This window comes from Sceloporus undulatus, chromosome 5, assembly GCF_019175285.1.
Source record: "Sceloporus undulatus isolate JIND9_A2432 ecotype Alabama chromosome 5, SceUnd_v1.1, whole genome shotgun sequence".
Lineage (NCBI taxonomy): Eukaryota > Metazoa > Chordata > Lepidosauria > Squamata > Phrynosomatidae > Sceloporus > Sceloporus undulatus.
Genome location: NC_056526.1, coordinates 127,618,488 through 127,646,190, shown reverse-complemented (window position 1 = coordinate 127,646,190; position 27,703 = coordinate 127,618,488). Strand labels below are relative to the sequence as shown.

General features: G+C 38.6%; 1 protein-coding gene across 1 annotated transcript in view; it reads right to left on the bottom strand.

The window, feature by feature from the left end:
* FAT1 (FAT atypical cadherin 1) overlaps window positions 1-27,703 on the bottom strand; it is a 144,555-nt gene that overhangs the window by 23,418 nt on the left and 93,434 nt on the right. Inside the window, exons 10-22 of the mRNA XM_042467151.1 lie at window positions 26,645-26,920; window positions 25,004-25,214; window positions 17,153-21,220; window positions 15,583-15,779; window positions 14,404-14,557; window positions 11,990-12,223; window positions 10,587-10,976; window positions 9,435-9,649; window positions 8,902-9,039; window positions 7,604-7,747; window positions 5,032-5,229; window positions 1,324-2,125; window positions 499-630 (exon numbers count right to left, since the gene is read on the bottom strand). Of these exons, the coding sequence (XP_042323085.1) occupies window positions 499-630; window positions 1,324-2,125; window positions 5,032-5,229; window positions 7,604-7,747; window positions 8,902-9,039; window positions 9,435-9,649; window positions 10,587-10,976; window positions 11,990-12,223; window positions 14,404-14,557; window positions 15,583-15,779; window positions 17,153-21,220; window positions 25,004-25,214; window positions 26,645-26,920 (7,159 nt within the window). The remainder of the gene's footprint in view (window positions 1-498; window positions 631-1,323; window positions 2,126-5,031; window positions 5,230-7,603; window positions 7,748-8,901; window positions 9,040-9,434; window positions 9,650-10,586; window positions 10,977-11,989; window positions 12,224-14,403; window positions 14,558-15,582; window positions 15,780-17,152; window positions 21,221-25,003; window positions 25,215-26,644; window positions 26,921-27,703) is intronic.

The window sequence follows — 27,703 nt, the reverse complement described above, 5'->3', positions numbered from 1 at the left end:
TTATATTCTTCTAACAGATATAGTTATATCAGGAATAGAATGATGAGAGCAAAATAATTTTATGGAAAATATTTTTAAGGGTGCACTACAAAACAAGAGTGCAAGAGGTAGTATGATACTGCATGGTATTTGACACTTTATGAAGAAATATTATCAGGAGAGCATTTATTTATTTATCTATTTAACATCTATGCCACGTTTCTCCCAAGGTAGCTCACAAGATAAAAACATTATGTTAAAACATCAGAATAATTTTTTTAAAAAAAGATTTATCATCTAAATGTATAACTGATTTCCTTTAAGCAAGGTTTTTTTATTAGATGTAAAATCTGTACAGTTTCATTTGTATTTTGTTTCTAAATGCTGTAATTCTGGTTCATCTCTCCTTAATTTTATTAAAACATGAACTGATTTCAATAAAGGAACAAAACAAAGTAAGACACCATTCCTTTCTGAAAATGCTACAATCTCAGCCACACTCAACAGTTAAAAGCTTACCAGGGCACTGTGCAGGACTGCTTCCAAGACAAATACATGTATACCTCCCTTCCTTAGGATCGGTTATACATTCAGTACCTTCAGGGCACGGACTTCCCTCACAGGCATTGTTCACAAGGGGGCACCCTCCTTCTGCAAAATATGTAACAGGTTAATCTTTACCCTCTCTCTCATTATTCCAAAACATGGCAGTTTTGAATGCAAGGACATCTAAACCTGAAACTCTAATTCTGCTTAGCAGCAACAGGTGATAAAAATGACAGCTGTGTTAAAGCAGGAAGGAAGGCCAGGCACCAAGAAATGGCAGGAGACATAGAATTTCTAAACTGTTGTACTATCACCTCAAGCTACGAGGATTGCTCAGCAGATGCTGTTCTCTTCTCCCCCCAAAACATGATACTCCTTTTTTATATTATGGACATAAATTCATATATACATTTCAACTATTTTCATATCCTTTACTATCAAGAAATCCAGATCTTCAAAGGCATGAAGTTTTTCGTGTACCACCATAATGCTTTCTGTTAAAGGAAATACAGAATATTTCTTGTGGCAGAACTGCTGCCCATAACATCCATCAAAAAATTACAAGGGGGGGGGGAATGACATTCTTTGGTCCTTAAGGGAGCTCTTTTAACATAATGGTTAAGAGTAAGAGCCAGAAAATGCTTACTATTCCTCTTTCTTCACTTGTAAACTCATTCTGTTTAGGACTGGGGCCTTAGCATAAGTGCAATGAAGTAGATTACTATAGATAATGTACAAAGTACTTTTTAAAACTTCTGTAGTGAATGACATTTTTTCCTTCCATATACATTCTATTACCTTTACAAAGACAAACTGCATTTCTCTGGTGATGTGGTGTTACAAAACTCAACCTGGCAGTGCTGTGGGTTGACATAACATTCTTATCCACAGTCACTTTTTCTTCACAGAATTTCCAAGGGCAATCCAGGCCTGAACAGAGCTTATGGAAAACATTAAGTATCCGGACACCTGAGATCTCTTCAAGGTCAGCTACAGAGGAGTTTATCTTGTGGAGCAGGGCTCGAGTTGAATGCTGAGAATTATCAGACTTTTCCACAAATAGCAGCACATCAAGGTTTGAGGGAGGATCAGAGGACTGCAAGCTAATAATATGGATGTCATTTCTTCTGACTCCTAAAATTGTCCTTAAAGCTCTTTGGAAATTGCGCCAATAATCACCAATGAATTCCTCTGGGGCAAGGTTGGCAAAACGGATCGCTATGCTGTGATTTAGCAATTCCTGTGTGATTTGTCTGATATGTACAGTAATGACAGCTGCCGTAGTAAACTTTCCATCTGTAACACTGATGTTAAGGAGGTACTGCCCTATATCTAATTTTTTGTGAGCAATCAGCTTGCCGCCTGTGCTAGAGACAGAGAACATTGATTCCATCTTGGAATCCAGACTGTATGTTAAAGTGTCATAAACATCTTGGTCAGTTGCATGGACTTTTCCAATGACACCACCAGAATATTCTTCCCCAAAGGCCGTGATGAAGATTTCTAATGGCAGAATTGCTGGAGGATGGATGCTTTCCTCAATAACTCTAATGTCAACATATGTCAAAGATGACAACTGGGGTCTTCCATTATCAGCCACCTAGTGGAAACAGTAAACAAACAATGAATTTCTGCTCAATTTCACTAGCTTTTAACTAGAAGTTTTATCTGAGGTTGGTAATTATTAAACAGGCAGAGGTATAATGAAAGTCTTGTACATCAGCATATAACCTGACAGAATGATTAACCTACAAACAGCTGTCATTTTAAAAGAGTACAATTTGCTTCCAACTTTGGGATTGCTACAAAGAACCATCCATGTAAACCTGCTGCTACCAGGATACTTTCTAAAGATGTGTCTATATGGTACACAGCCTGGCAAGTACACAGGGCCCTTTTCATAGCCATGAATGAAAATGAGATAATTCCATTTGTATGTATGGATGCACAGTAATGGATTGCATTCTCTTCCCAGTCCAAGGTCTCAGATATATGTGCACAGAACACCCCCAATGTATAAGAGCAAGGAGCAAGAGCTTCAATCACTATGTACTGTGACTGTGCATGTAGGTTTCCAACTCATTAAAATGAGAGTCTTGTTGTTGTGTGCTTTCAAGTCATTTCTAACTTATGGCAACCCCAAGGCCTATCATGGGGTTTTCTTGGCAAGATTTGTTATGGACAGAGGGTTTGCCTTTGGCTTTCTCTGAGACTGAAAGGGTGTGACTGGTCAATGTCTCCCAGTGCATTTCTATGGCTGAGTGAGGATCAAACCCTGGTCTCAAGTCATAGTCTAACACTCAAACCACTATACCACACTTGCTTGCTAATGAGAGCCTATGGATCTGCAAAAGTTAGGTGTCTGTAATAGAGCCTACATTGTCAGAACAGAAGTAGTGTTTCTTCACAGCCATATGCTTAACCTTTAAAATAATTTTACTGCATTAAATATTTTTATGAAAAAGGTAAACCTTTAGTTTTTTTCAAACACAAATACAGAATATAATTAGATTTTGGAATATGTTTTTTGTTCACACAACTTTAGCATCTGGGTGCCTCATAATTCTGAATATTCTGAAATTTAAAAAGTGAAAATACAAAAACTGCAGTGGTTACTTTGAAACAGCAGGTGGCACTTGGAACACTTTTTTTCCTTTCAGAATTAAAATACAGCCAGACTGTTTTTTAATGTATTCAAGGAGACACACACTATTCAACAAATGCGTATATACTCGACTGTAGGTCGATCTGATGCATAAGTCAAGGGCAAGTTTTAGGGTCAAAATTATGGATTTTGATATGACTCATGAATAAGTCTAGCATAAAATTTAGGGGTATGCAACAAAGAATGTAAAGGATGAAGTTTACTGTGTTCATTCAGAAATGTCTTATTCAGATCCTTCTAAGTCCAATTGCTCTTGGCACCCTTTTGAGGGGAAGCACCAAACAGGTGCCTCCACTGCCATTTTCCCACCCAAGCATTCAAAAAGGCCAGAAGCAGCATCATGGTGGGAAGAGTAGAGGGGGTTGGTGCTTCTTTTGGGTGCTCCCAGGATGAACTAAGCTCTTACCTTTTGTCACTCTACTCAGAGAAAGAGAAGAATTAAAATACACTACTTACATTGAACTGTGGATAAGTTGACTCGGCTTTTGGGGGCCATTTTTTTTACAAAAATTTCTAGACGTATACATGAGTATATCCAATTACAAGTTCACAAATATATTACCAAATACGTCAGCAAAATCAGAAATCTATTTTGGGATCAGGCAGGAATTTTCTCCAATCCCTGTCTCCACAGATCAGTTTAAACTGGATATAGTTTTTGGTTTTATTTTGATACTTCCAACATGCCTAGTGTATTATTTAGACAAAATTCCCACAAATAACAGCAGTCCAAATGTTTGAACAACTTCACATGATGCAATAACCCCTTTTGGTTTCTTGTTTTTAAAGGGTAATCTGTGTTCACTCTAAGTCCAAAGTGCCAGGAAATTTGCAGATATTAGGAGCCATTAACGTAATATTGCTTAGGATATATTGATATGTTTCAGTATTCCACAGTATGTCCCAGCTCACTGTTCAATGGAACAGATACACGGAATCTATTTAACTAAAGCTACCTTTCCATGATACAAGAACTAAGTGGCAATGTGTTATATCCGCACAGAAGAAAAAGCTGAAGGGTCCATAAGTTAAAAAAATGAGTCCAAACTACTGGATTACACTGGAGGTTTCTTGCCAAACTTTACACTCTTATAAAACTGATTTTCCAGCTTTTCTATCTCAAAACGTACACAGAAATCATCCTCAAACTGACAAGTTTCAAATCAATTCATTAAATCATTTTCTGACAATAAGCTATAGAAGCTATTTTCTTCTATCCAGTATATTACTAAAATGGCAGAACATAATTCACAAGACAACATGATCACAACTGAAGTCAAAGCAAGCAACAATTTTTCTGTTCGGAGGCGGGGGGGGGGGGATTTGTGAACTTAGGTTGAAAACAGACAGACCAAAAGGGGCAGCAGCGTCACACTGCCCCTTTGTCCGTCAGATCAGGGCTGTGGCAACTGTACTCTGCTGCCCCAATCTGGCATTTTTCCAGCCCCAAAAGGAGCAGCGAAATGCTGTTCCTTTTTGGGGCTGAGAAAAGTCATCCTTGCCACAGCAACAGTGCTTTTGAAAAGTGTAAAAAAAAAATAGTGTAATAGTGTAATAGTCTATTCTGTATAGCTTAATCACTGAACTGATCATGTAAAAGAACATTTACTTAATGTTTGCTTCGTTGTAGTAGTGTATTTTAGAATAGTGTAGGAAGTGGTGATATCTTTCAATACTGTCACAATGAAGCTATTCCAGATTAAAGAAAGGTTGGAGATTCCAAAATAAATAATCACATGGAATATATAACAGTATTTGCAAATGTGATTCTGCACCTACTACAATTTCCAGAAGTAGAAGCATTCCACTGTATTTTAAGGGCATATTATAAGACATTATACCTTGACGTGAAGAAAATAATGATCCTTCACTTTGCGTTTCAGTTGAATAGCAGTTGTAAGTATTCCTTGCTGGTTAATCTCAAAAGCATGGTCTTCATTGCCATCCACAATGGTGAAAAAGAAAGGCGGTCCATTGTGAGAGGAATCCTTGTCTGTCACTACCAGTTGCTGGATGTTAAATCCAATATTCTTATTTTCCTAAATGAAGCAGGAAGACATTGTCAAAGGATATACTGTAAAAACATTTCATTAGGATGGCGTGAGGCTTATTTCTGATACTTGTTATTACTTGCAAAGCTATTCCTGCAGAATGCTTTATTTTGTAAATGGGATAATTCCTCCCAAATCTAGTGTGAAGTTATGTATTTCAGTGGTTGCTCTGGTCCTATTTGAATCTATCTTCCTATCTGGTTTGAGGACAAATATTACAAACTAAGATGAAAAGTGTAAAAAAAAAATCTTAACCTAGTCACTCAGCATAAATTTGATGAAAATCTGGTATCTTCTTCAAACACAATAGAAGCACAAACACTGGATTGCTCCTCTAACATAGTATTACCCAGTTGAATACTCTACTATATGCTACTAGTACAGCCTAGCCATTAGGGAAGGACCTCAGACAAAGATAAAACCAGTTTACTGGCTTCAAAATGACCTATATTTCTTTCTTTCTCTTTGCTGTGATTTCTATCAAATAACTACTGCTGAGGTAGGCTGCAGGCTTAGACAACACAATGAACATACCCATTAGGACAAGCCTTATGCACAAAACGACTCACAGCCCAAAGATCCAGGATTACTTCCTGACTGTGTCATAACCTTCTTGTGAAGCAAAGCTTTTAATCTCTCTGTCATTCCACTTCCTATCTGGTTAAAGGAGGACAAAGCTGACTGTCTCCCATCCTTTGTCTGGCTCATACATTTATGCTATGACTCTCTTGTGTCCAAGGCCATGAGGTCTGCAGCACACAATTACCACCTACACTTCCATTCACTTTTGGTACAGGTGAACTCAGATATAATTCATGTATAATATACCTATAATGCACAATGGTTATCAGTCTTAAATGCCAAATTCCATTTTCTGATAACAAACAAACAAGAAATATGTGCATATTAAGTTTAAAAAACTATCAAAGTAACAGCAAGAGATTTAACAAACAAACAAACAAAAACAAACAAAGCCAAGGTCGATGAGAAAGCTGTTGATATCTTAACAAAATTGTTTCTACGTGGAGCTACACTGTTTAATTTTGTACATTATTTTGTACTTTGTACTATATTACTTTGTTGGGCATCTCCTACTGCATAATATTCTCTCTCTGAGACTTTGGGCTTTTGTTGTTGTTTGTTAGAGCTCATATAATGAGACATTTGCCAACCTTGTGACAAAAGCTCAATCAACATTACAAATTTGCTCTTTTTCAAGTGCATCTAAACACTGTGTTTGAACAATGTAAATTCCAATAAGACTTGATATTTTAAGTCCAGCCTTCACATGACTGAGATGCCTGCTTTGAATTAATTAATTAATTAGACCACTTTTTTTCTCAGTGAAGAAAACTTAAACAGCTTAATTTAATAATTTAAAACAAAATATAGCTAAAGCTTATAACTTTAATACTTGTAGCACTAAAGGTCAATTCAAAATAATAAAATAAATGATCATATCAAAACCAAATAATGAATTAATTAATAATTTAAAATAATTTAATTTCTTTCTTTTTTTTTAAGGGAGAGTACACTGTCTACAATTAAAAACCCTACAACCAATGGCGGGTTACAGACCGCCCGTTTGGGGTGGCGTGCACCCATCCCTTTCCCCACTGTATCAGGGCCTCAGCTGCCAGACCGGCAGCCTCCGAGGCCCTGATCCGCCGCTTTCCAAGCGGCGGGGAAGCTGCAAAAGGCCGCTTCCCCGCAGCCTGGAAAGGGGTGTCCTTGGGGCTTCAAGCCCCAAGGACACCTGGCGACGGCGGGGAGGAGGAGAAAGGGGCCGCTTGGCCCCTTTCTCCTCTGCGTCACCGGCGCAGCCGTCTGAAGGCTGCGCTCAGCGATGCAAACCCAGAAGGAGCTCTGAAACGGAGCTCCTTCCATGGTCGCGGAAAGGGTGCCCTAGGCACCCTGGCGCAGCCCCAATACGTCACAACCTGACCTAGTGATGGCGGCGGCCGTGTGGAACGGCCTCCGCCATTTTCTATGTGCAGAGCGCGTACTAGGGTTAGGGGGTGCGGAAGCACCGCCCCTTCCTAACCCTAGTACGCGCTCTGCACGCACTTTCTGGTGGTCTGTAACCCGCCAATAGTTAACAGTCAAAAGCCTGTCTAAATACAAAGGTCTTTCCTTGCCACCAGAAGAAGAGCAAGGAGAGAGGCTCACCTAACATCCCATAAAAAGAAGTTCCAAGAAAGCCCTTTTGCCTTCTCACCAAATGTGTCTGTGAGAGTGGTGGAACTGAGAAAAAGCCTTCAACTCAAATGTATCAAAACTTGGGGAGACTCCTACTGGGCAGAGACAGGTGTTTTTTCCCTTCAGGTTTTCTATTACTAATACATCAATCAGACAGCATTACCTGGATAATGATACTATAGTTCCCTTTCGAGAACACTGGTGGATTGTCATTTACATCTGATACATCGATATTGACTTTAGTTGTGTTGATTCTAGGTGGACTTCCATTGTCTGTGGCTTGAACTGTCAAAGTGTAACCTGAAATCTTTAAAACACACATGCATACACATATATAGAGAGAAAATTAGAAATATAAGAGAAACAAGTAGCACGCTTTTTGAATTAAGAAAATAAAAAGCATTAGAAAGTACACATTCTGTTGTTGTTCCATTAAGGTACTTTGTGTAGAAGACTCCTGTACATGTGAAAGAACATCTGGAAACAGAGTGCTAATCATTTCTCACACTTTAGCTAGCATGCTGTTAGTTACATATGCAGGTGTAAGTCAAACGTATGCTTGCACATGGCTTTTTTGGTTGATGCAGAGGTCTGTATTCCCTTTCTAATTCCACAATAATCAAGGCACCTCTCTCAACTGCCCCCTCCTCCAGCCATTCAAGGCAGGAATCAGAGAACTGTCTTATTATGGGCTGAAACAGACGGCCCTAAAGGGGAGGCATCACACTGCCTCTTTGAGTGTCAGATTGGGGCCATGGTAACCGCATGCTGCGGCCCCTATCTGCCATTTTTCTGGCCCAAATAGAAGTGGCAAAATGTCACTTTTTTGTGGGTGGAAAAAGGGCGCCCTTGTCAGATTGGTTCAGAGGAGGCAATGGCCTTTTTCTGAGGCTGAGAGAGTGTGAGTTGCCCAAGATCACCCAATGGGTTTCGTGGCTGAGCAGAGAATCAAACCCTGGTCTCCAGAGTCATAGTTCAATACTCTAACCACAATGCCATGCTGGCTACCCAATTGTAACCTTACTACTTGACAAAACCATAATTCATTAGAAGTCCAAAACTCCAGTGAGTCATTAATTAGAGAAATAAAGGATCTCCAGACAAATATAGGCTAGAATTTTGTTGGACACTCCTAGATCCCTTAAAACCATTCTTGTGTTGAATGAATACATAGGTAAATATCAGTAATTCAATGGCTCTGCTCTAATTGAGAAAAGCAATATGATTTAGGCCATTAGGTGTTTCAGGTATGCTTTAATTCTGTCACCACTTGATTACAAGAACCATCTGGAAATGGTAAGACCAGGATGAATCAGGTCTGTCCTCTCACTGGCATACCCTGACCTATGTCTTTATTTGTTGTGAAGCTCATTCTTTTGAAAATCTAATTAAAACAAACACACATTATTTGGAATATTATTTTTCAAGATTATGCTCTAATTCTCAGGCATAGGAATTTACCTTTTCTCTGTCAAGAAGTTTAGCCACTTTAACTTCACCCAAGGTGGGGTCAATTGTGAACTGGTTTTCTTGGTTGCCATCTATAATGGAGTAACGAATGTAGCTGTTTGAAGGCCCATCAGAATCTGCTGCCATAACCTAGAGGACGTTCAATTCTCATTCAATACAGGGCAAGGCTGATACTTATATACTTAAAATATGTTTAGCTTCTGAAGGTATACTAATTGACTATTTGTCCCAATTTACAAAGCATTCATAATATATAACAGGTTACACATATTGCCAAAATACTTCAGACTTTATGCTATTCTTACCATTGTCTTTGCCATTCACATTTAAATAATACTTTGAATATGGTGATTATGACTGGGTAAAATATCACAAATTCCCATATGCCACCTGAAGGAGAAACCTACAGGCCTCAAATTCTCCCCTCCAATATATACACACATACACGCACAGACACAGACACACACAGAGACACACATTGCACCATATTATGTATGATATACAGGGAAGAATGAAGTACATACTGTTACAATTGCTTGTTCAACCTCAGCATCTTCACTGATAACTGCGGTGTAAGTGTCTTGACTGAATACTGGAGTATTGTCATTTATATCTGTTACATTTATATTCACTGTTACAACATCACTCAGTGAAGGAGTTCCTCCATCTGTGGCTTCCACTGTCAGATAATACTCAGGAGAGCTTTCATAATCAAGGGTTCCAATAATAAAAATAGCACCTAGAAGGAAAAAAAAATCACACATTAAACAGTATTCTGTTAAGACAAATCAAGCAACAGTTGGAATCTTCAAACTACTCAGTAAGTTATTTTAGGGTCAGCGACTGTCTCTATGTTTTCAAACATCCTTTGTGCACATCATAATGACCCACTACATTTCTTTTGTTTTGTGGAGCATGCAAAATAGCTGACAATTTTCCTCATGAAAACACAGTTTGTCTAACTTAGAGGTCATCTGAATAGATCTGCTTTGAGCATGTTCAATTCTGGATCCAGCCCACTATACTCAAGGCCCAGGGCAATCATCTTAAGATAACTTTTGTATAGTCACTTTTAGAATGAGACAACTGCCAAAGTAACTGCTGAAATACTGAACATATCATGACATATCCAAGCAAATAATAAAAATGAATAAAGAGTATTCTGTGTACACATAGCCTCTATTTTGAAGCTACAGTCCGCCCTCTCCTTACGTGGGGGATCTGTTCCGGACCCCTCCACGTAAGGCGAATTCCGTCTATGCTCAAGCCACATTGGAAACAATGGGGATCGTGTGCGGTGGCGCGGTGGGCGCATGCGCCCATTCCGCCCTGCAGCTTGAGCGCGTAAGTTCAAGTCTGCGTAAAGTGCGCCTGCGTATGATGCGGGCGCGCTGTACATAGGAATGAAGCTCCAGTGTATTAGGTAAAACTGTGCTCTCACCTTTACAAGGATTCCAGAGTAAACACCAAAAAATCCAGTTACAAATGCAATACATATTAACACAACGTGCTTGCTAGCTTAACAATGTTAACTTCCCTCAGACGCTATGAATAAATCAAATTTGGCTATATGTAAAGTTCATTAACACAACATATTGTTTGTAAAGACTCATGTATGTAAATCAGTCTGCCATTCCCTCCTTCCACTGATTAGGAGCCATAAAAAGATACTGTACCTGTTTTTGAATCAATACTGAATTTTCCATGTTCATTTCCACTAACTATAGAATAGGTGATTTCGGCATTGGCTTCAATGTCCCGGCTAGCAGCATAAACCTGAAGAATCTCCATTCCAGCCAGTGTGTCTTCTGATACAGTGGCACTGTACTCTCTGTACTCAAAGACAGGTGGATTGTCATTTATATCCAAAACAGAAATCACAAGTGTGCCAGTAGAAGACAGTCTTCTAGGAGAGCCTTCATCTTCAGCTTTCAAAATCAGAGAATAAACAGCCTGTAATTCTCTATCCAAAGGTTTTTCCAACTGAACAATCCCGGAGAATTCATCAATAGAAAACTGCCCATTTGCTGAATTTATCAATGAATAGTGAATCTTCTGATTTAATCCTATAATTGGAAAAAGAACCCCAAAGACTGTTACGTCAAACACATTTCTTTAGCAAGAACTATAAACAGCCAATACATGAACAAAACAAATGGGAAAAAAAATATAATGCGGAATTCTGAATGCAGCATTTTGTTTCCACAATGGCCAACCAATTCCCTATGGGAAGCCTATAAGAGGATGTAAGAGGATATGTATACAATAGCATTCTCTTTCTTTTGTCCTCCATCCACTGATCTAAGGAACTATACCGTCTCTGATACACGAGCTAATGTATATTCCCCATGAATACACTGAAAGCCCCATCCACTATTAGTTTGTTTTAATCTCCTTTGTGATTTAGTGAATTCCAGCTTGACTATGAAGTGTGTCTTGAATTTTCACTGGATGAAACAAAGATCCCCCCCCAAAAAAAATCCAGTTTCTCTACACTATTCATAAATGTATAAAACTCAGCTGCTTTTCCCCCTAGGTTAGAGAATCCTAAACACTTTAAGTGTTCTTCACAGGGGAATAGTTTTAGCCTCTTGATCATTTGGTCTCCCTTTTCTAAAGTATAACAACTAGCAAACTACTGCATATACTCATGTATAAGTCTCAAAATTTTAGTAAAAAAAATTGATCCAAAGAAACCATGAACTGACTTATCCACTGGTCAGTGTAAGTACTGTACTTAAACTCTTGTTTAAAAAGGAAACATCCCCTGGTGAAAGTCCAGAGTGTAATCCACTCTGGAAACACTGAACACCCCCCCCCCCCGCCTGTACTTTCTCATCCAGCCAGGCTTTGAGGTGAGCACAAACAGTTATGCCTGCTGGAATTTTGTAAGTCCTTTGGCATCATTTTCCTTTACTTCGTCCTTTACATCCTTTGTTACATTTCATTTCAATTCATAATTTTGGCCTGCCCTCAACTTATACATGAGGTCGACTTATAGTTGAATATATACGGTAATACATCTCATTTAGATTTTAGGACTGGCTTTAAATTAGGAATGCTTCTTAACAAATCATACCAGTGTCTGCATCTGTAGCTTGAACTCTTGTCAACAATGTTTTTGGCTCTGTGTTTTCAAATACTGTGATAGTGTATGGATCTGCTGTAAACTCTGGAATGTTATCGTTCACGTCTTCTATAGTCAGAATAATATTCGTCTGGCAAAACCTTCCTCCTCCATCCGAAGCCTTGGCCAAAAAAGCATATACTGACTTTTGCTCACGGTCAAGCGCTGCTAATGTTTTCAGCTCACCTAAAAATCAAACAAACAATGTAAAACAAACAAATGGCTTTGAGAATGACAACTGAACATCCACAAATGACCTGTAAAATTATTTTCAATACAATCTTTTGAGTTTTCTTTTTGTATTAAGTAAACCCAAGTAGGGACTTTTGAAAGAACACATCCCTACCCAGTGGCATGATTTATCTACCTTTTATCTACATTTTTATCCTGCCTCTTCTTAAAGGAAGTGTTGAAAACAACTTAAAAAATTATTAAAAATAAATTAAATAAAACCATTAAAATCAGTAATCAACATTAAATGGTTTTTAAAAATAGTTTTAAAGAAGTTTTCCAGCTGTTGTGTGCCTTCAAGTCATTACTGACTTATGGCAATCCTAAGGCAACCCTAACATGGGGTTTTCTTGGGCTGAGAGTGTGTGATTTGCCCAAGGTCACCCAGTGGGTTTCCATGGCTAGGCAGGGAATCCAACTCTGATCTCCAGAGTCGTAGTCCAACACTCAACAGCTGCACCATGCTGGCTCTCTTATACCTTTCCTAAATGCAGCCAAAGTGGAAATTCTGTAATTCCGAGGGAATTACATTTCACAGTCTGCAGGAAGATCCAGATGGGCTGCTCATGAAGTTGCCTGAAGCAGAAAAGATTCTGGGAAAGCCTTAAAGGACTTCAGCTACCTATGGATCATGAATTGGAGATGAAAAGCGAAACAAAACTGTTGAGTGTAAGGAAACAATTCTGTATAGCTTTATCCAACAATCTAAGCCCCCTGTATCATTAATATGCAAATGACTTGGTATTCCTATTCATAACTCATACTGGATTAGGGCAATTCTTTTAAGACTTGGAACCTTAAGACAGACAGACCACCTTATAGTCAAATAGAGTAAAACTAAATCAATGGGTTCTGAGAAGAGTACAAGTAGACACCAGTGGACCATTAACTGCAGATAACTGGGACTTTTCATGTGCATGTGTATATAGGTTTTTGAGAATGAATATAAACTTGGACCAGTTTTGTGATATCTGAAAACACAGTTCCCTTCAAACTTATGGATTATAGTTTATAAGAAACAACTGCTACCTGTTGCAGGACAGCAGCACTTTCATTTATACCAAAATAAATTTAACATTTTTCTATTATTAGTCTTTAGACACTGTGATGCAGTGAATAAAGCTTTTGGGAAGCCAAGTTTCAAATCCTTATTCAGCTATGAAGTGGCTTAGGGCATACTTCTATCTCATTTTCAATATAGATCCACCTTGAGCTTCTTGACAGAGTAAAGGAGACAAACATAGGAAATAAATAATGAATCTCATAGAATGTTCACCACATCTAAACAACACTATTATTGCATATAATAATATTTAAACAATATACAAAACTAAGGACCTAGTGGTGCTCAGAAAAGGCCCAGTGCAATCAATGGGACTTGTGCCTGCCTTGACTAACGTGTCTCATTGACTGTCTTACTTATGCATGACTAGGTATCAATCCAAGCAACTAGCAACAAAAACAAAAGGAATAAGCAGACCCAGAATTGTAAAACAGTGTAATAGTCTTGCTATAATAATTACATACAATCTTAAACACTCTTTTTAAGGACCATCCCTATTATATGTCATTTGTGGTTTTTGGTCAGTCAGGGGCTGTGCAGACCACCCATAAGGGGTGGCCTGCAGCCACCTTCAGCTGCCCTGGATTGGAGCCATGGCAAACCCACGCCATGGCTTCAATCTGGCCTTTCCAGGGAACAAAAAGGAGCCGCATAAAGCGGCTCCTTTTTGCGTCCTGGAAAGGGTGTGATAGCTGTGGTGCTGCGGCTTTAAGGCACTCCTTCGGTGCTGTGTTTTGTGGACACAGCACCAGGGAAACACTATGACGCTGCGCACCATGTGAAGTGGTGTGTGGCATCATGCTGCCCTGGGGGCGGAGTTGGGGAATGCATCATGTGGACAGCACATCCCCAGGCCGGCCATTATGGCCAGTGTGCACAGCCCCTTAGTCCCAGTGGTAATGTTCATTCTGCCTGGGTGTAGCACTGGCCCTCTCCATGGTGATGCCCCCCCCCCCAGTAATATTTATTTTCACTGTTAGAGAGTCAACAATGCATAATCCAAAATTCCCTGAAACACCATCACTGGCAGTTTAGGACCATGTGCATAGTTTACAACATCTTTTAAAGCTACCTGTGTCTGGACTGAGTGTGAAGTCTTCGGCTCCAGCACCATGTAGCGTGTACACTATTTCTGCATTGGAACGGATATCTGCATCAGTGGCTAAGATCTGCATGATGAGTTTGCCAGGTGGGGAATCTTCTGGGACAGTCTCTGTGTATAATGTCTAAAAGATTTTAAAGATAAAATTGGAAAAAAGGTATTAAGAACTTACACAGGAAGGAGGGATACAGACCAAGGAGAAATGGCATTATTAAGATCAGATGTTAAAGGCATTTGAAACAAACTGTTGAGACAAAATATGAAAATATACAGAATTTAAGACTCCAAAATAATTTTCTCACCTCAGTGTATTCTATTATCTGGATCTTGCTATGAATCACCAAAGAAGTGAACGCCAGGTAAAACCCACTTGTCCTTAAGTTAGGCATGCCTTAATTTGGTGATTCAGAATAACCATGATAGAGCTCTATACAACAGTATGCATGATTATTTAATATATATTTTTTACTGTTTCTTTAACTGCACACACACTGTTTCCCTTGCTTCTTCATAAGCTCCAGGTGTTTCCAACATTGACTTTAATAAGCAAAACAACTCGGCTAGGTTCTGTAAAGTTCAACGCATGTACCACAGGTGGAAAATGACAATATTCTTGGGGAAAAGGCCAAATTCATCTCCTCATGCCAGCTCAAAACAAACCTGGATATCGAGAACATCAAAGACTTTGTACACAAAGCCTACACAATCAAAGTGAGATTTCATATAAGCACTTTTGTGGCCACCTGTAGCAGATTAAAAGCTACCTGGAGAAGACCATGTCAGGGAAGACAGTTATATTTTCCCTTTTCTTTTAAAGGGTTTACTTTCCATAAACTATTAACATACGTATGTATCATAAGTATGTATTGATAGGCAGACTGCTTTAAAAATTAGAGGCCAGTAACATTTGCCAACTGTCAAAGGCACTCAAATAAGTATTTTCTATCTTTCCCTTTATTCTATATTGCTTTGCTAAAATAATGGGCTGACTAAAGCTAAACTTTGACGTAAGCATTGCTCTATAGCATTTATAACAGTTACAGATCAGTCAGAATATTTATTACCAGTCATAGATTAGTTATATAAACAGCCAACTGGATGTCCTTCTCACTTTAAAAGCAAATGCAGGGGGGAAAGCCATGCTAATACCTTTTCACAAACAGGGCTATTGTCATTTGAATCAAGGACTTTAACTTCCACCACAGCTTTTGTTGCAAACATCCCATCAGTTGCTGTGATATTTAGAAGATAATTATCCTTTACTTCTCTGTCCAGAGGCTTTCTGACATATACTTTCCATTCGTTCTGTATATTTTCCACAGCAAATTGTCCCAATGGATCACCTCCTAGGTCATTAATATTAAAATAATTCAACAAAAACAAAACAGAAAATGAGATTGGTCTGTGTAGAATCTGTATCTATATCCACACAAATGCACACATATTTATACAAAACTGTAATATGTAGTTTAGCACAGGACCCTGTACTTTCACTGGATCTTATTGCTCCCTCTACAGTTAGACATCACCCTTCTCTCCTGCAGCCCACTCATCATGCATCATAAAAACTGGCTCTAGATATTTGGGAAATCCTCTGTGGCAGGTTTTTGGTGCTGTTAAAAAGGAGGAGAGATGAAAAGTCCTGATTCCAGTGGCACTGGATACCAAAGCAAACCACTGGAGCTTGTGCTCGCCCAGCAACCCTGCATAATGTACAGTAATATTCTCCCCACCCCACCCCACCCCCCACAGCATTGCAGAAATACAGAAATACACACACATGCAGTCAAATTATTACTGTTTTTACGCAACGTTAGCATACAGAATAAAACAAGAGATATCCATATCAGAACTGAGGTCTTGAAATTCTCCCCTCTGCCACTTACACCATGCCATATCTTCTTTTCTGAGTGTACCTGACTGTGAACAATTAGTTTTCAGAAAAAGGCAAAGCCAAACCCCTTCTGAACAAATATTGCCAAGAAAGCCCCATGATAATAGTCACGAAACATGAAACAACTTGTAAGCACACAACAATAATACAAACTAAATTGAATATTGCAAAAAATACTTTATCAACATAGTAAATAATTAGATATTCTATTTCAAATAATACCATCCTATGGTTGATAAATGACTGGTTTATTCTCAACCAAAGAGGTAAAACATTCTGGAAAAAGCTTGAATACAAGTTTACAGTCTGCAAGATGCAGGATGTTGTCACTGAAAATGCTCCAAACATTAAGTATGAAAGCCATTGTTTACCCAGAATAAGCTGAGTTCTCCTCATAAACCACCAGTAACTTGAAGTAAAAGTTTGAATCCATCTATCCATTACATCAACACACCACACACTTATTTTACCTTGCCAGTACCAGCCACTAATCTGCATATGGTCAAAGAAATAACAGCCAATGATACTCTAACATGAGAATATGGTATGAGACTGCCATATTAAGGCTTAATTATTTCTTGTAATAAGTAGTTCTATCCTAAGACTAAGTTTCTGACTGCTGCTGTAGAAATTTCTTACTCAACTGAGACTTCTTAAAGTATAATACATTTGTCATGGTCCATGACAATGAATTTCATAAATAAGTGGAAGAAGGAATAAAATAGGCTTAAAATGTATTGATACTAATGTAACATACACGCACATGCAAAATTTAAAGGTATCTTAAAATATCTAACAAATTTGACAGTATTTCTAAATGTTTACCTGTGATAAAATAGTTGACTTGTCTGTTAACATCTTCTGAATCAGCATCTGTGGTGCTCAAAATAGCAACTACGCCTCCAGTTGGGTCATCTTCACTAACTGTTCCTTTATAAATCTCCGCAGTGAAGCGAGGTGGGTTATCATTGACATCCGTTATAGAAACTTCAACAACTGCAGTAGAAGACAATTGCGTTTTTTCACCCCGGTCAGATGCCACCACAATAATTTTGTATTTGTTCTGCTTCTCATGATCAAGCTCTTTCAGTGTAGTAATCCAGCCCGTTTCCACATTTATGGCAAAAGACTCAAAGATATCAGGATCTTGAGTTGGGTACAGCCTGTAAGTAACCTGCCCATTGCTTCCAGAATCTTGGTCAGTTGCTTTTACTTGGATGACTTTTGTTCCAGCTGGCATGTTTTCCACAATGAATGCTTTGTATGGATTAGACTCTATGATTGGTTCATTGTCATTTGCATCTCTTATCTGAATACTTACGTCTACTGAAGAACCTACATTGTAATCTTCATTCACATAGTGTGCTAGTACTGAAAACTGGTACCACTTAGTTGTCTCATGATCAAGGCTCTTCTCAAGTTTTAGCTTTCCATTCTGCTTGTCTATCACAAAATATTCATCTCTGTTACTTTCAGGGGTATTTCCTTTCACAAGAGTATATAGCAAGTTCTGTGTGTGCTCTGCTCGTATAATATCAATTTCAGTTCCAATAGGAATGTCTTCAGAAAGAGTGTAAGAATAAAATGGTTCTGAAAATTTTGGAATATGTACTTCAGGGGAGAGTATCCTAATGTAGAGAGGAACACGAGATTCCTTCTGTGGGGAACCACCATCTACTGCTCTAACAAAGAAGGTGAGAAACTCATTTTCTAAACCAATTAAACTTTCTTTTGTATTTATTACCCCAGTCAAATGATCAATTTCTAAATTCTCCTGAACATTTGCAGAGTCTGCTTCAATTGTATAAGTGATGTCAGCATTGGTACCCTCGTCAGCATCAGAAGCTAAAACCTTGATAACAGATGTTCCTCTTGGAACATCTGAACCAATATTGACTTCATACTCTGTTGCTCGAAACAAAGGAGCATTATCATTTACATCAGTAAGTATAACATTGATACTGCAGAAAGCCACTTTTCCACCAGAATCCTTGGCCATTAACCTAATGAAGATTACTTTTTCAGCTTGATTTTCACGATCAAGTTTTTCTGAGGTAAATATTTGACCCCTCTCATTAGTATAAAATCTATCTTTTGCAAAATCATTTACAATATGGTATGTGATAGAGCCATAGCTGCCACTATCTTTGTCAGTTGCTTTAACCTCTGTCACCAAGGTATGCAGTGGAGCATTCTCAGAGAGTTCTACTTCATATTCATTCTGACTGAAAAGGGGACTATGCAAATTGGCTCCAATTATATTTATGAGAACCTGAGCTGAGCTTCTGAAGACCCCATCAGAAACAGTTACATTAAAATGGTAAACAGGTTTCAAAGTCAGTTTATGTAAGTTTGATAGGGTGATAACTCCAGTTTTGCTGTTGATTACAAAATTCATGTGATCATTGCCTGTTAATATAAAATATTCCAGCTTGCCCACATCTGAAGTATCTGCATCTGAGGCTTTTACACAAGTTACAAAGTGCCCACGGGGAGCCAGTTCACTGATGTTAGCTTCATAAAGCAGCTGGTTAAATATTGGTGGGTTATCATTCAGGTCTGTTACGCCAACAGTTACTATAATGTCACTGCTCAATGGAGGCATTCCACTGTCAATTGCTCTTACTAGCAATGTGTGTTGCTGAGACTGTTCATAATCCAAACTCCTTGTTGTCAGAATGATCCCAGTGCTGCTATCTATGTGAAAATAATCACGACTCTTGTTGTTGTTTTCTACCAAGTGATAAGAAATACCCCCATTTGTTCCGGAATCAGCATCTGTAGCCCGGACACGTGCAACAGATGTTCCAATTATAGCTGCTTCAGAAAGGGTGGCAGTATAAAATTGCTCTGTAAAGAGAGGAGGATTATCATTGATGTCTTCAACTATTATGTCAACAAATACTTCAGCATGAGCTCCAGTTAATGAATCAGTTGCACGGATGCTGAGTTTGTAGGCAGGGTGAGATTCAAAATCTAGTGGGGCAAAAGTATTAATAACTCCTGTATTAAAGTTTATAGTAAACTGACTGAAAGGGTCACCATCTGTGATGCTATAGCATACTTTGAGCCCCTCTGGGCTATTTGCCTGCACATGAACAACAGGACTATGGATCTGGATATTTTCTGGTATCTCTGCACTGTAGAAAGCCTTTTCAAATACTGGCATGGCTTTATTCACAACAGTGACTGGGAATGTCACTTCAGCAGAAAAACTAGGCTGTCCTCCATCCTTTCCAACCACAGTGAGAATATACTCTTTATTTAGTGTGTCTGGGTCAAACTGTTTCTTGAGTGAAATTTCACCAGTGTTTCCTATTTGGAAGTGGCCATATTGCTCTCTGAGGGAATAATGAACTTCTCCATTTCTACCAATATCCTTATCTACAGCAGTCACACGCCGAATAACGTGACCCACTTCCGTGTCTATTTTAACAGTGGCATAATATGGAAGACTGACAAAAACAGGGGGATTATCATTTATGTCTTCTACAGTAACCTTCACCACAACATGTGCAATTAGTGATGGCTTATGTTCCGCTGTCACTTCTACCACAATATCAAAGGAGTCTTGCAGCTCACGATCAAATGGTATTCCAGTAGTTGAAAGGACTCCTGAAGTGTAGCTAATTTTAAATCTATTGTCTGGGTTTAGAATATGATAAAACAAAGGCTCATTTATTTGATTCCCTATAGCAGTGATAACAGCTAATGTCTTTGTCTCTGTGGAATTCTCTTGAACTACAGCATAGTAGGGACTGTGTGTGAACTTCAGTTGGCTTGCTTTGCTTTCTTTTACATTAATTTTTACATATGTGATGCTTGAAAATCTGCCATCTGATGCTCTGACTGTTAATTCATATCTGCTTCTTAACTGAGTTATATTTTGTACAATAATCTGACCAGTCTTGGAATCAACTGAAAATTTTTCTCCAATGTTACCCTCTGTGATAGAATACATGAGTCGTGAAAAGGTTTCTGAATCAGCATCCGTTGCATTTACCATAACAACTTTCACTCCTTTATAGGTTGGCACCAAAACTGTTGCTTCATATAGATCTTTAGAAAACACAGGAGGGCAATCGTTGATGTCAATGACATAAATAGTAACATTTGCTGCATATTCTGCAAATAAGCGTGGAGTCCCCATATCGGACACTTGCACTGAAAAGTGAAACATATTTCTCTCTTCATAGTCCAAACTCATTACTGTGTGAATGGCTCCTGTACTGGAATCAATGGCGAAATACTTGTGGACAGATGGCTCAACGATCTGATAGACCAGCAAAGCATTTGAGTCTTTGTCAGCATCTGTGGCTTGTATCACTAAAGGGACATTGCTGTCTGTTAGAACCACACTGTTAACTGAAGCTGATTCACTGATGAGTCCCGTGTATTCTGTCTGCATAAAAGTTGGTGCATTATCATTCTCATCTTGTAGATGCACCAATAAAGTTGTGTTAGTGGACTGGCCAGCCATGTTGGTTCCCTGAATGGTTAGGCTATAAAATGACAATGTTTCATAATCAAGAGCCTTCTGAGAGGTAATGACACCAGAGTTTGGATTGATAGTGAAGACATCACCTATATTGCCATCTTTTATTTCATAAACTACAGATGACTGACTGTATGCAATAACCATTCCAACAAAACTGCCAATGCTGCTGCCTTCACTTATTTCTGTGGAGTATTCTCTCATTGTGAATTTTGGGGATGCATTATCCGAGATTGTAACTGAAATATGCACAGATGTTACTTCACTCATTGGTGGGTTGCCTTTATCTGTTGCTCTCACCATCAAAGTATATTCCTCTTGACTGCTCTGGTCTAATTCTTTTGCAGTGATAATACTGCCTAAGATGGGATGCATGTTAAAAGCATTTCCAATATTCCCTGTTCAAAAATAACAGATAGGGAAAAATTATAATCAGGAAAATAAATGAAAGAAACAGATGTGAACAGCTAACCCTACAGAAAGTGACATTTATTTAGAAAACCAGACAATAGTTAACATACTGTACAGCAAATAGGAAGATGTGAATATTATGACACAAAGGCATCTAAAACATCAGCATTTTGCACCCATAAACAAGAACACAGAAGAAAAATGGTATCAGTCTTAAATTTAAGCACTTATTGATAACCACAGGAATTCCATTTAGGTGGTTCATGCAATTCTATTCAGGCAACTAAGTGGGCTGGTGGAGGCAGGGCAGAATACTCCTTTCCACCTCTTGCTCCAGCACAAAAGCCAGATGGACTACAAGAGACAAAAACTAGTTATTTGTAATACGTTCCATTTGCCAATAACTAAATTACATTTACAATCATTGCTTAACAGAGGACGGCATTTCTCTTGCAGTGTAACTGTGATGGCTTTGCTCTTTTTATACTTATGGGATTCTGGACTCCTTAAACAGTAGACTTTTTGTGAGTGCTAAGTTGATGAGGTACAGAGAGAATGGTGTGTTTTGACCACCGGCTATGGCATTCTAACGAATTGTTTTAGTTTTTAAAGTAACAAAAGGCAACCATTTTAGTTATTCCTGAGAAAGGGGAGATAAAAGAATAATAGTAATAGTGGGCTAACTTACAAGATTGGTAGTTTCATATACCAAATATATATATTTTAAAAACTTATTTTAAAAGCACAACACCGTATGAGCCTCAACCAGGTCTTCATTTATAGTTTACTAGTTGTACCCAGCCACACGTTGCTGTGGCTCAGTCTCGTTAAATGGAAAAGAAAGAAAAGAGAAAGTGCACATTTCTGAAATATTTAATTTCAAAATGCTTGTGGGTATACAATATTTTTTGTTGTTCCATTGTCTGTGTAGATATAGAGATTGTGTGGTTTGCCAACTCTAGAGCACGCAACATATAATTATCCATGTGAGAAGCAACCTGTGTCTAGATCTAAGCTGCAAAATTCTAAAGATTGGTCCTGAGCTTGGTGACTGCAAATGGCAATTAAATATTTAGTATAGCGTGTGTTGCTCTTATATCCAACAGATGGTGCTGTTTTTTAAAAAAAAATCCATATTTTTACCTGTCACAGGTGTGACATCTATATAATAGTAGGTATATGTATATAAAAACTTCTGTGTATTCGAATGGAATGTTGTGTCAAAATTTCAAAGCAATCGGTGAAGAATTTTCATATATTTAAAATTTTGAACAAACGAACATTTACATTTTTATTTATATAGATGATGATGTGCTTCTTATAATGTAATTTCTAAAGTTAAAATACCTCTCTGTGTTAGGGCCTCTACAGACAGGTGGCTGAATGCCGCTCCTATTTTTCCCAGATGGAGGCCACGGCAACCACACGCCGCAGCCTCTGGATGGAACAAAAAGAAGCCCTGAAAGCTTGTCTTTGAGTTATGGAAGGGGTGCAATAGGCATGCTATGATGATTTCCCTTCTGCGTAGTGCCATTTGGGCGCTGCACCTGGTGTGCATCATCATGGCATGTAGCATGTGGAAAGGCATGCACCAAGATGGCACCTGGGCAGTGTAGTGAGGGCTCTGAACATGTGGACACATAGCCCTCATAGCGTGTACAGGCCAGCACAAAGTGCCAGTCTGTACAGCCCCTTGGTGTTTTTATATTAAAAACTCCTACAATTCACTTCAAATTAAAATACAGAAAGTTAATGCGCAATCTTTAAAGAACTGCCCTTTGAGAAATGCCAACTACAGTTTGACTGCTTAACCAAGGCAGCCATAGACAAGGCTTTAAAAATAAAGTACACTGAGGTTTTTGCACTTCGTAGGAATACCAATAAATTTAAAACAGCAAAATTAACAGGATCTGTCATTCCTAATATTTCAATTACAGGACATATTGGAAGGGACGGAAGGCTATTACTGAAACAATGACCTCATCATAAAGAGATTTTATTTAAAATATTTAAATTATGCCTTTGGGTGGGCAGTTGATATTATCTTTTTTTCTTACTGAAGGTTGTAAACAGAACACCATTCTTAGAATATCCCATTACAAATCCTATAAGCTATTACAGGCATTTAAGGAATGTTCATTTCATATGCTTTGCACTTCTGCCCTAATACTTTAGTTGTACAGTGGTTGAGAATACTAGAAAACAAAGCTGGGAAAGTTTTAACATTTCCTCCCACAAAGTCTTTGGATTAAGAAGGAAGAGGTGGAGTATCTGTGGGTAACTGTGAAAGGGAGAGTGCATGAGAACATGTGCAGGCAAACTCTTCATCGGAAAAGCACAATTTCTGTTAAGTACTAATGAGTGTGACTCTAACAGACTGTGAGTTCCACTGGCTGCAACTTATTTCCAGGCTAAAATTCAACCTTGTGGTTCTAATCTCTAAAGTCCTGTAAGACTTCAGGTCAGTGATCTCTCTCTGTTCTGAGTTAGCAACAAAAGGAATTTTGCTTTCAGTATCACCACTCTTTAAAACCAGAGATGAGCTGCATGTTGGGTAGCAATTCCCACAATCCAACACATTTGCTGTGATGGCTATGGCAGATGGGAGTTGCAACCTGTCACCCTGTGCTGCTCACCTCAGCTTGAAGTAAAGCTATGTACTAGTAAAAGTAAGTCCTTCTCAGAGAAGGTATAGGAGCTGATTTCTCAGAGAATTGCACCAGATATATTTTGCTAGGGTCTGTAGCATCTTCTGAAGACATGTTTGCTTACTGTAGCTCATTGAACTTTAATTTTACGCTTTCAAGACCATGTTGATAATAAAAAATTTCAATAGTTTGGCACAGTTGTTCTTCGCTTCACCCATCTAGCATTAGACAACTATGTTCTCAACAACTGTTACAAGCTATTCAGGTCAGACTGTATCACTAATAAAGGATACATCCTGAACTATTTTATATAGAGAGAGGAAACCTTTTGACAAGTTTGTCTAGTCATATCCAACTGTAGGAGGCAGTGTTCATCTCTGTTACTCAGCTGAGGGAGCCAGCATTGTCAAAGATGACTGTGGTGTCATGTGGACAACATAACTGCACAGAATGCTGTTACCTTCCTCCTTATCCACAGACATTTTTACCCATAAATTCAAGCATCCATGGATTGAAAATATTTAAAAAATGTATAAATTCCAAATAGCAAACCTTGATTGTCCATTTTATATAGGGACATCATTTTGCTCTGCCATTATATTTAATGGGACTTGAGCATCCACAGATTTTGTTATCCACAGGGGGTCCTGCAACAAAACTCCAGTGGATATTAAGGAACCACTGCACCTATTTATACCTATTTATACATAGGTACCTCTTACATTTACACTTTTACATGCTTTTGTGGGACTAGTGATCAGAGCCATGGCATTTGGGTCTCAAACTGCTGCCCTGCTGACCTTGCAATCATGTCTTAACCGTTGAGCCACCACATGTGCATTAATGTGCATTATCTACAACTGGCTGCAATAAAACCATTTGCCATATTTAAGTAGATTGATGTCAGTTGTCTTAAATGCATTTAAGCTTGGTGTTGGATTGTGGCTTCTGAGGTTGATTTTTGCTTTCTGGTTCAGCTGAAGTTTTAGAACAGTGTGAAACCAAAGAAAATAATGAACAAACTATACTGGGTCAACTAAAGTTTGTACTGTTTAATGTTACATTCTAACATTTAAAAATACAATCTCTTTATAAATGATTGTTGAAAATAGTGGAACTTACCTGATTCTATGGAGTATACAATTTCTGCATTTTCCCCTTTGTCCTTATCCAGTGCTGTAACCTGGAGAACCACTGATCCAACAGCTGCCGACTCATACACTCTCCCTTTGTAGGAAGAACTTGTGAACCAAGGTGCATGATCATTTGTGTCACTGACATTAATGATTATTCTAGCAAAATTGCGCTTGACAGGAACATCTTGATCCCGTACCTAAAACAATCAACACATTAATTGTAGTAATTAGTACATTACAAATAGTATTAAAATATTTAATATATTACGAAGAGTTGGAACATTAATTTCCTGAATCTGTGTTACAATTGGTGTGTGTGTGTTACATTGCCAAGTTCCATGAAGTTCTGCAAGGGGCAACACTTACAGATTACACCATTGGGTAACAATCAAGTCCTTTTTTCAGTCCTCAATGAGAGCCAGTGTGATACAGTGGTTTGAATGTTGGACTAGGACTCCGCGAGACCAAGGTTCCAATTCCTCATCATCCATGGAAACCCACTTGGTAATCTTGGACAAAAATATACTCTCTCATCTCAGAAGGAAGACAATGGCAAACATCTGAGTAAGCCCTATGATATAGTCACCAGTAGTTGGAGCTGACTTGAACGCACATAACAACAATAGATAATAACTTAAGTGTATTAAATTAAATGTTATCACCTTCCTAATTTGTAAAGTGGATGTTCCATATGCAGAATATCTGGACAACAAACAAACAAACGATCAAGGTCTAAGGAGATCTATAGGATGATCCACAGAATGTAAAACAAAATCCCACACCAGTGAAAAATAGGATCGACATGAAGTACCTGCAGGTTCAGAGGACGTGTTTGCATGATGTCATCAAACACTGGCAGCAACTCTCACTTGCTAGGAAGTTAGTCTGAAGGGACCCATTGAAAAACTACACTTGTACTGGCAACTGTCCACAGTTCCTGATCTGTCAATTAATTAATTAATTCACAGAAGGCTATTTCTTTGTGTGGATCTCATTAACTGGATAAGGAAAATGTGGGTTGAGATGGCTAAGCAAAGGATGTTGGGTGTAGGCAATATCTCCTCTCCTTTGCTCTCTCCCTTTTCTCTCATGGGGATACAGTAAGTCATCCCTCAAAATCCCAAAGAGAAGTGTGACCAAAATACACATACACAAATATCACTTGTAATAATGATCCTATCTGGGGATGAGTAATTGGCAGGGGCTGCACTGAACACACCGAGGGCACTGTTTGACCTGTCTGATGTTGTGAGAAACCCACAGTTTGCAGGGAACAGGGCAGGAACCTCAAAAATCATTTGGGGTGGGGTCCACATGGCTCACATGTTGCTATTCCTGATTATACTACTACTTTTAAGTATTCAAAGTACTCCATAAACACAACCTCAGCTATCATGGAATCAACCTATTAATCAGGCATCTGGTCTTCTATACCACAGGGGAACAGCTGAGGCTGACAACAGTAACCTGCTTAAGGTCACCCTCAAGTAAGATAATTGTTCATACAAGATTTGAAATAAGGTTCACAGGCTTATTTCTTAGACATTCCAGGTTTATGAGCATTACAGGGCTACAATGAAAGGGACTATTTTGTTTCAACTAAGAAAGAAACATAATGCTTCTTTACCATCACTGTGAGAACGTGTTGATGTATGACTTCATGATCCAATTTTTCTGATGTATAAAGAGAGCCAGTTGCAGGATCCAGACGAAATTTCTTAAGGCTGACAGGATCTATGCTACTTTGCATAGTATAAATTAGTTTATTCTTCTCATCTTTATCTGTGGCACTGATTTGCAAAATTTCAGTTTCTGGCACTGTGTCTTCTGGTATAATGACTTGGTATTCAGATGAAGAAAACTCTGGCCTATGATCATTTGTGTCTATTACCTTAATATAAACCTGAAACAACAACAACAACAACAACAAAGATAAAAGTGTCAGTGATAAAATTATGATGAAAATGCAGATGTCTAACTGGCAAGCAATGCAAATAAAGCTTCTATGGGATTCAACAGCTCTCTGAAAGGCAACAGTAAGCAAGATATACTTAAACAAACACACCAAAACAACATACATGTGAGTTAGAAAACATTTTGTTAGATCCACAACCATTTAGAAATCATACCCTGAAGAGAGAAGGATTAGCTGGGATCTAAAGAGATACCTTAGATGTGGCCAAATATTTGAGCCTGAGAAGTACAGTGCTTGTTTCCTTCAACACCTTTAAAACATCCAACGGCTTAGGCAGGAAAAAGCAATTTGATCCTGCTTTCTCCAACAGGTTGAAACCCAACTGTCCCACACGGCCCACTAAGGTGGGCCGAATACTCAGGCAGACCACACAGTGCGGCATCAAGCCGCACCATTAAGTAATTTTTTCAGTTGCCTCCTCACCATGCATGTACACAGTTGCACAAACATACCGCCTACAACCTCCAAGTATTTCTTACATCTGCCCAGATGCCACCCCATTGCATGGCCACCTCTTTGGATCAGTCACACATTCGCCTCTTTGGATCAGCCACACATTCGCATCAGTGAAACAATGTGTGACAAAGCACAATGAAGGAGCCCCCCCCCCCATAAATGACCCCTTCACCCCATGCCCCCCTACTGGACTGTCTGGTTTGTGTATGTTGTAATTACTTCATTGGAACTGTTGCACTTTCATTTCTTTGCTTG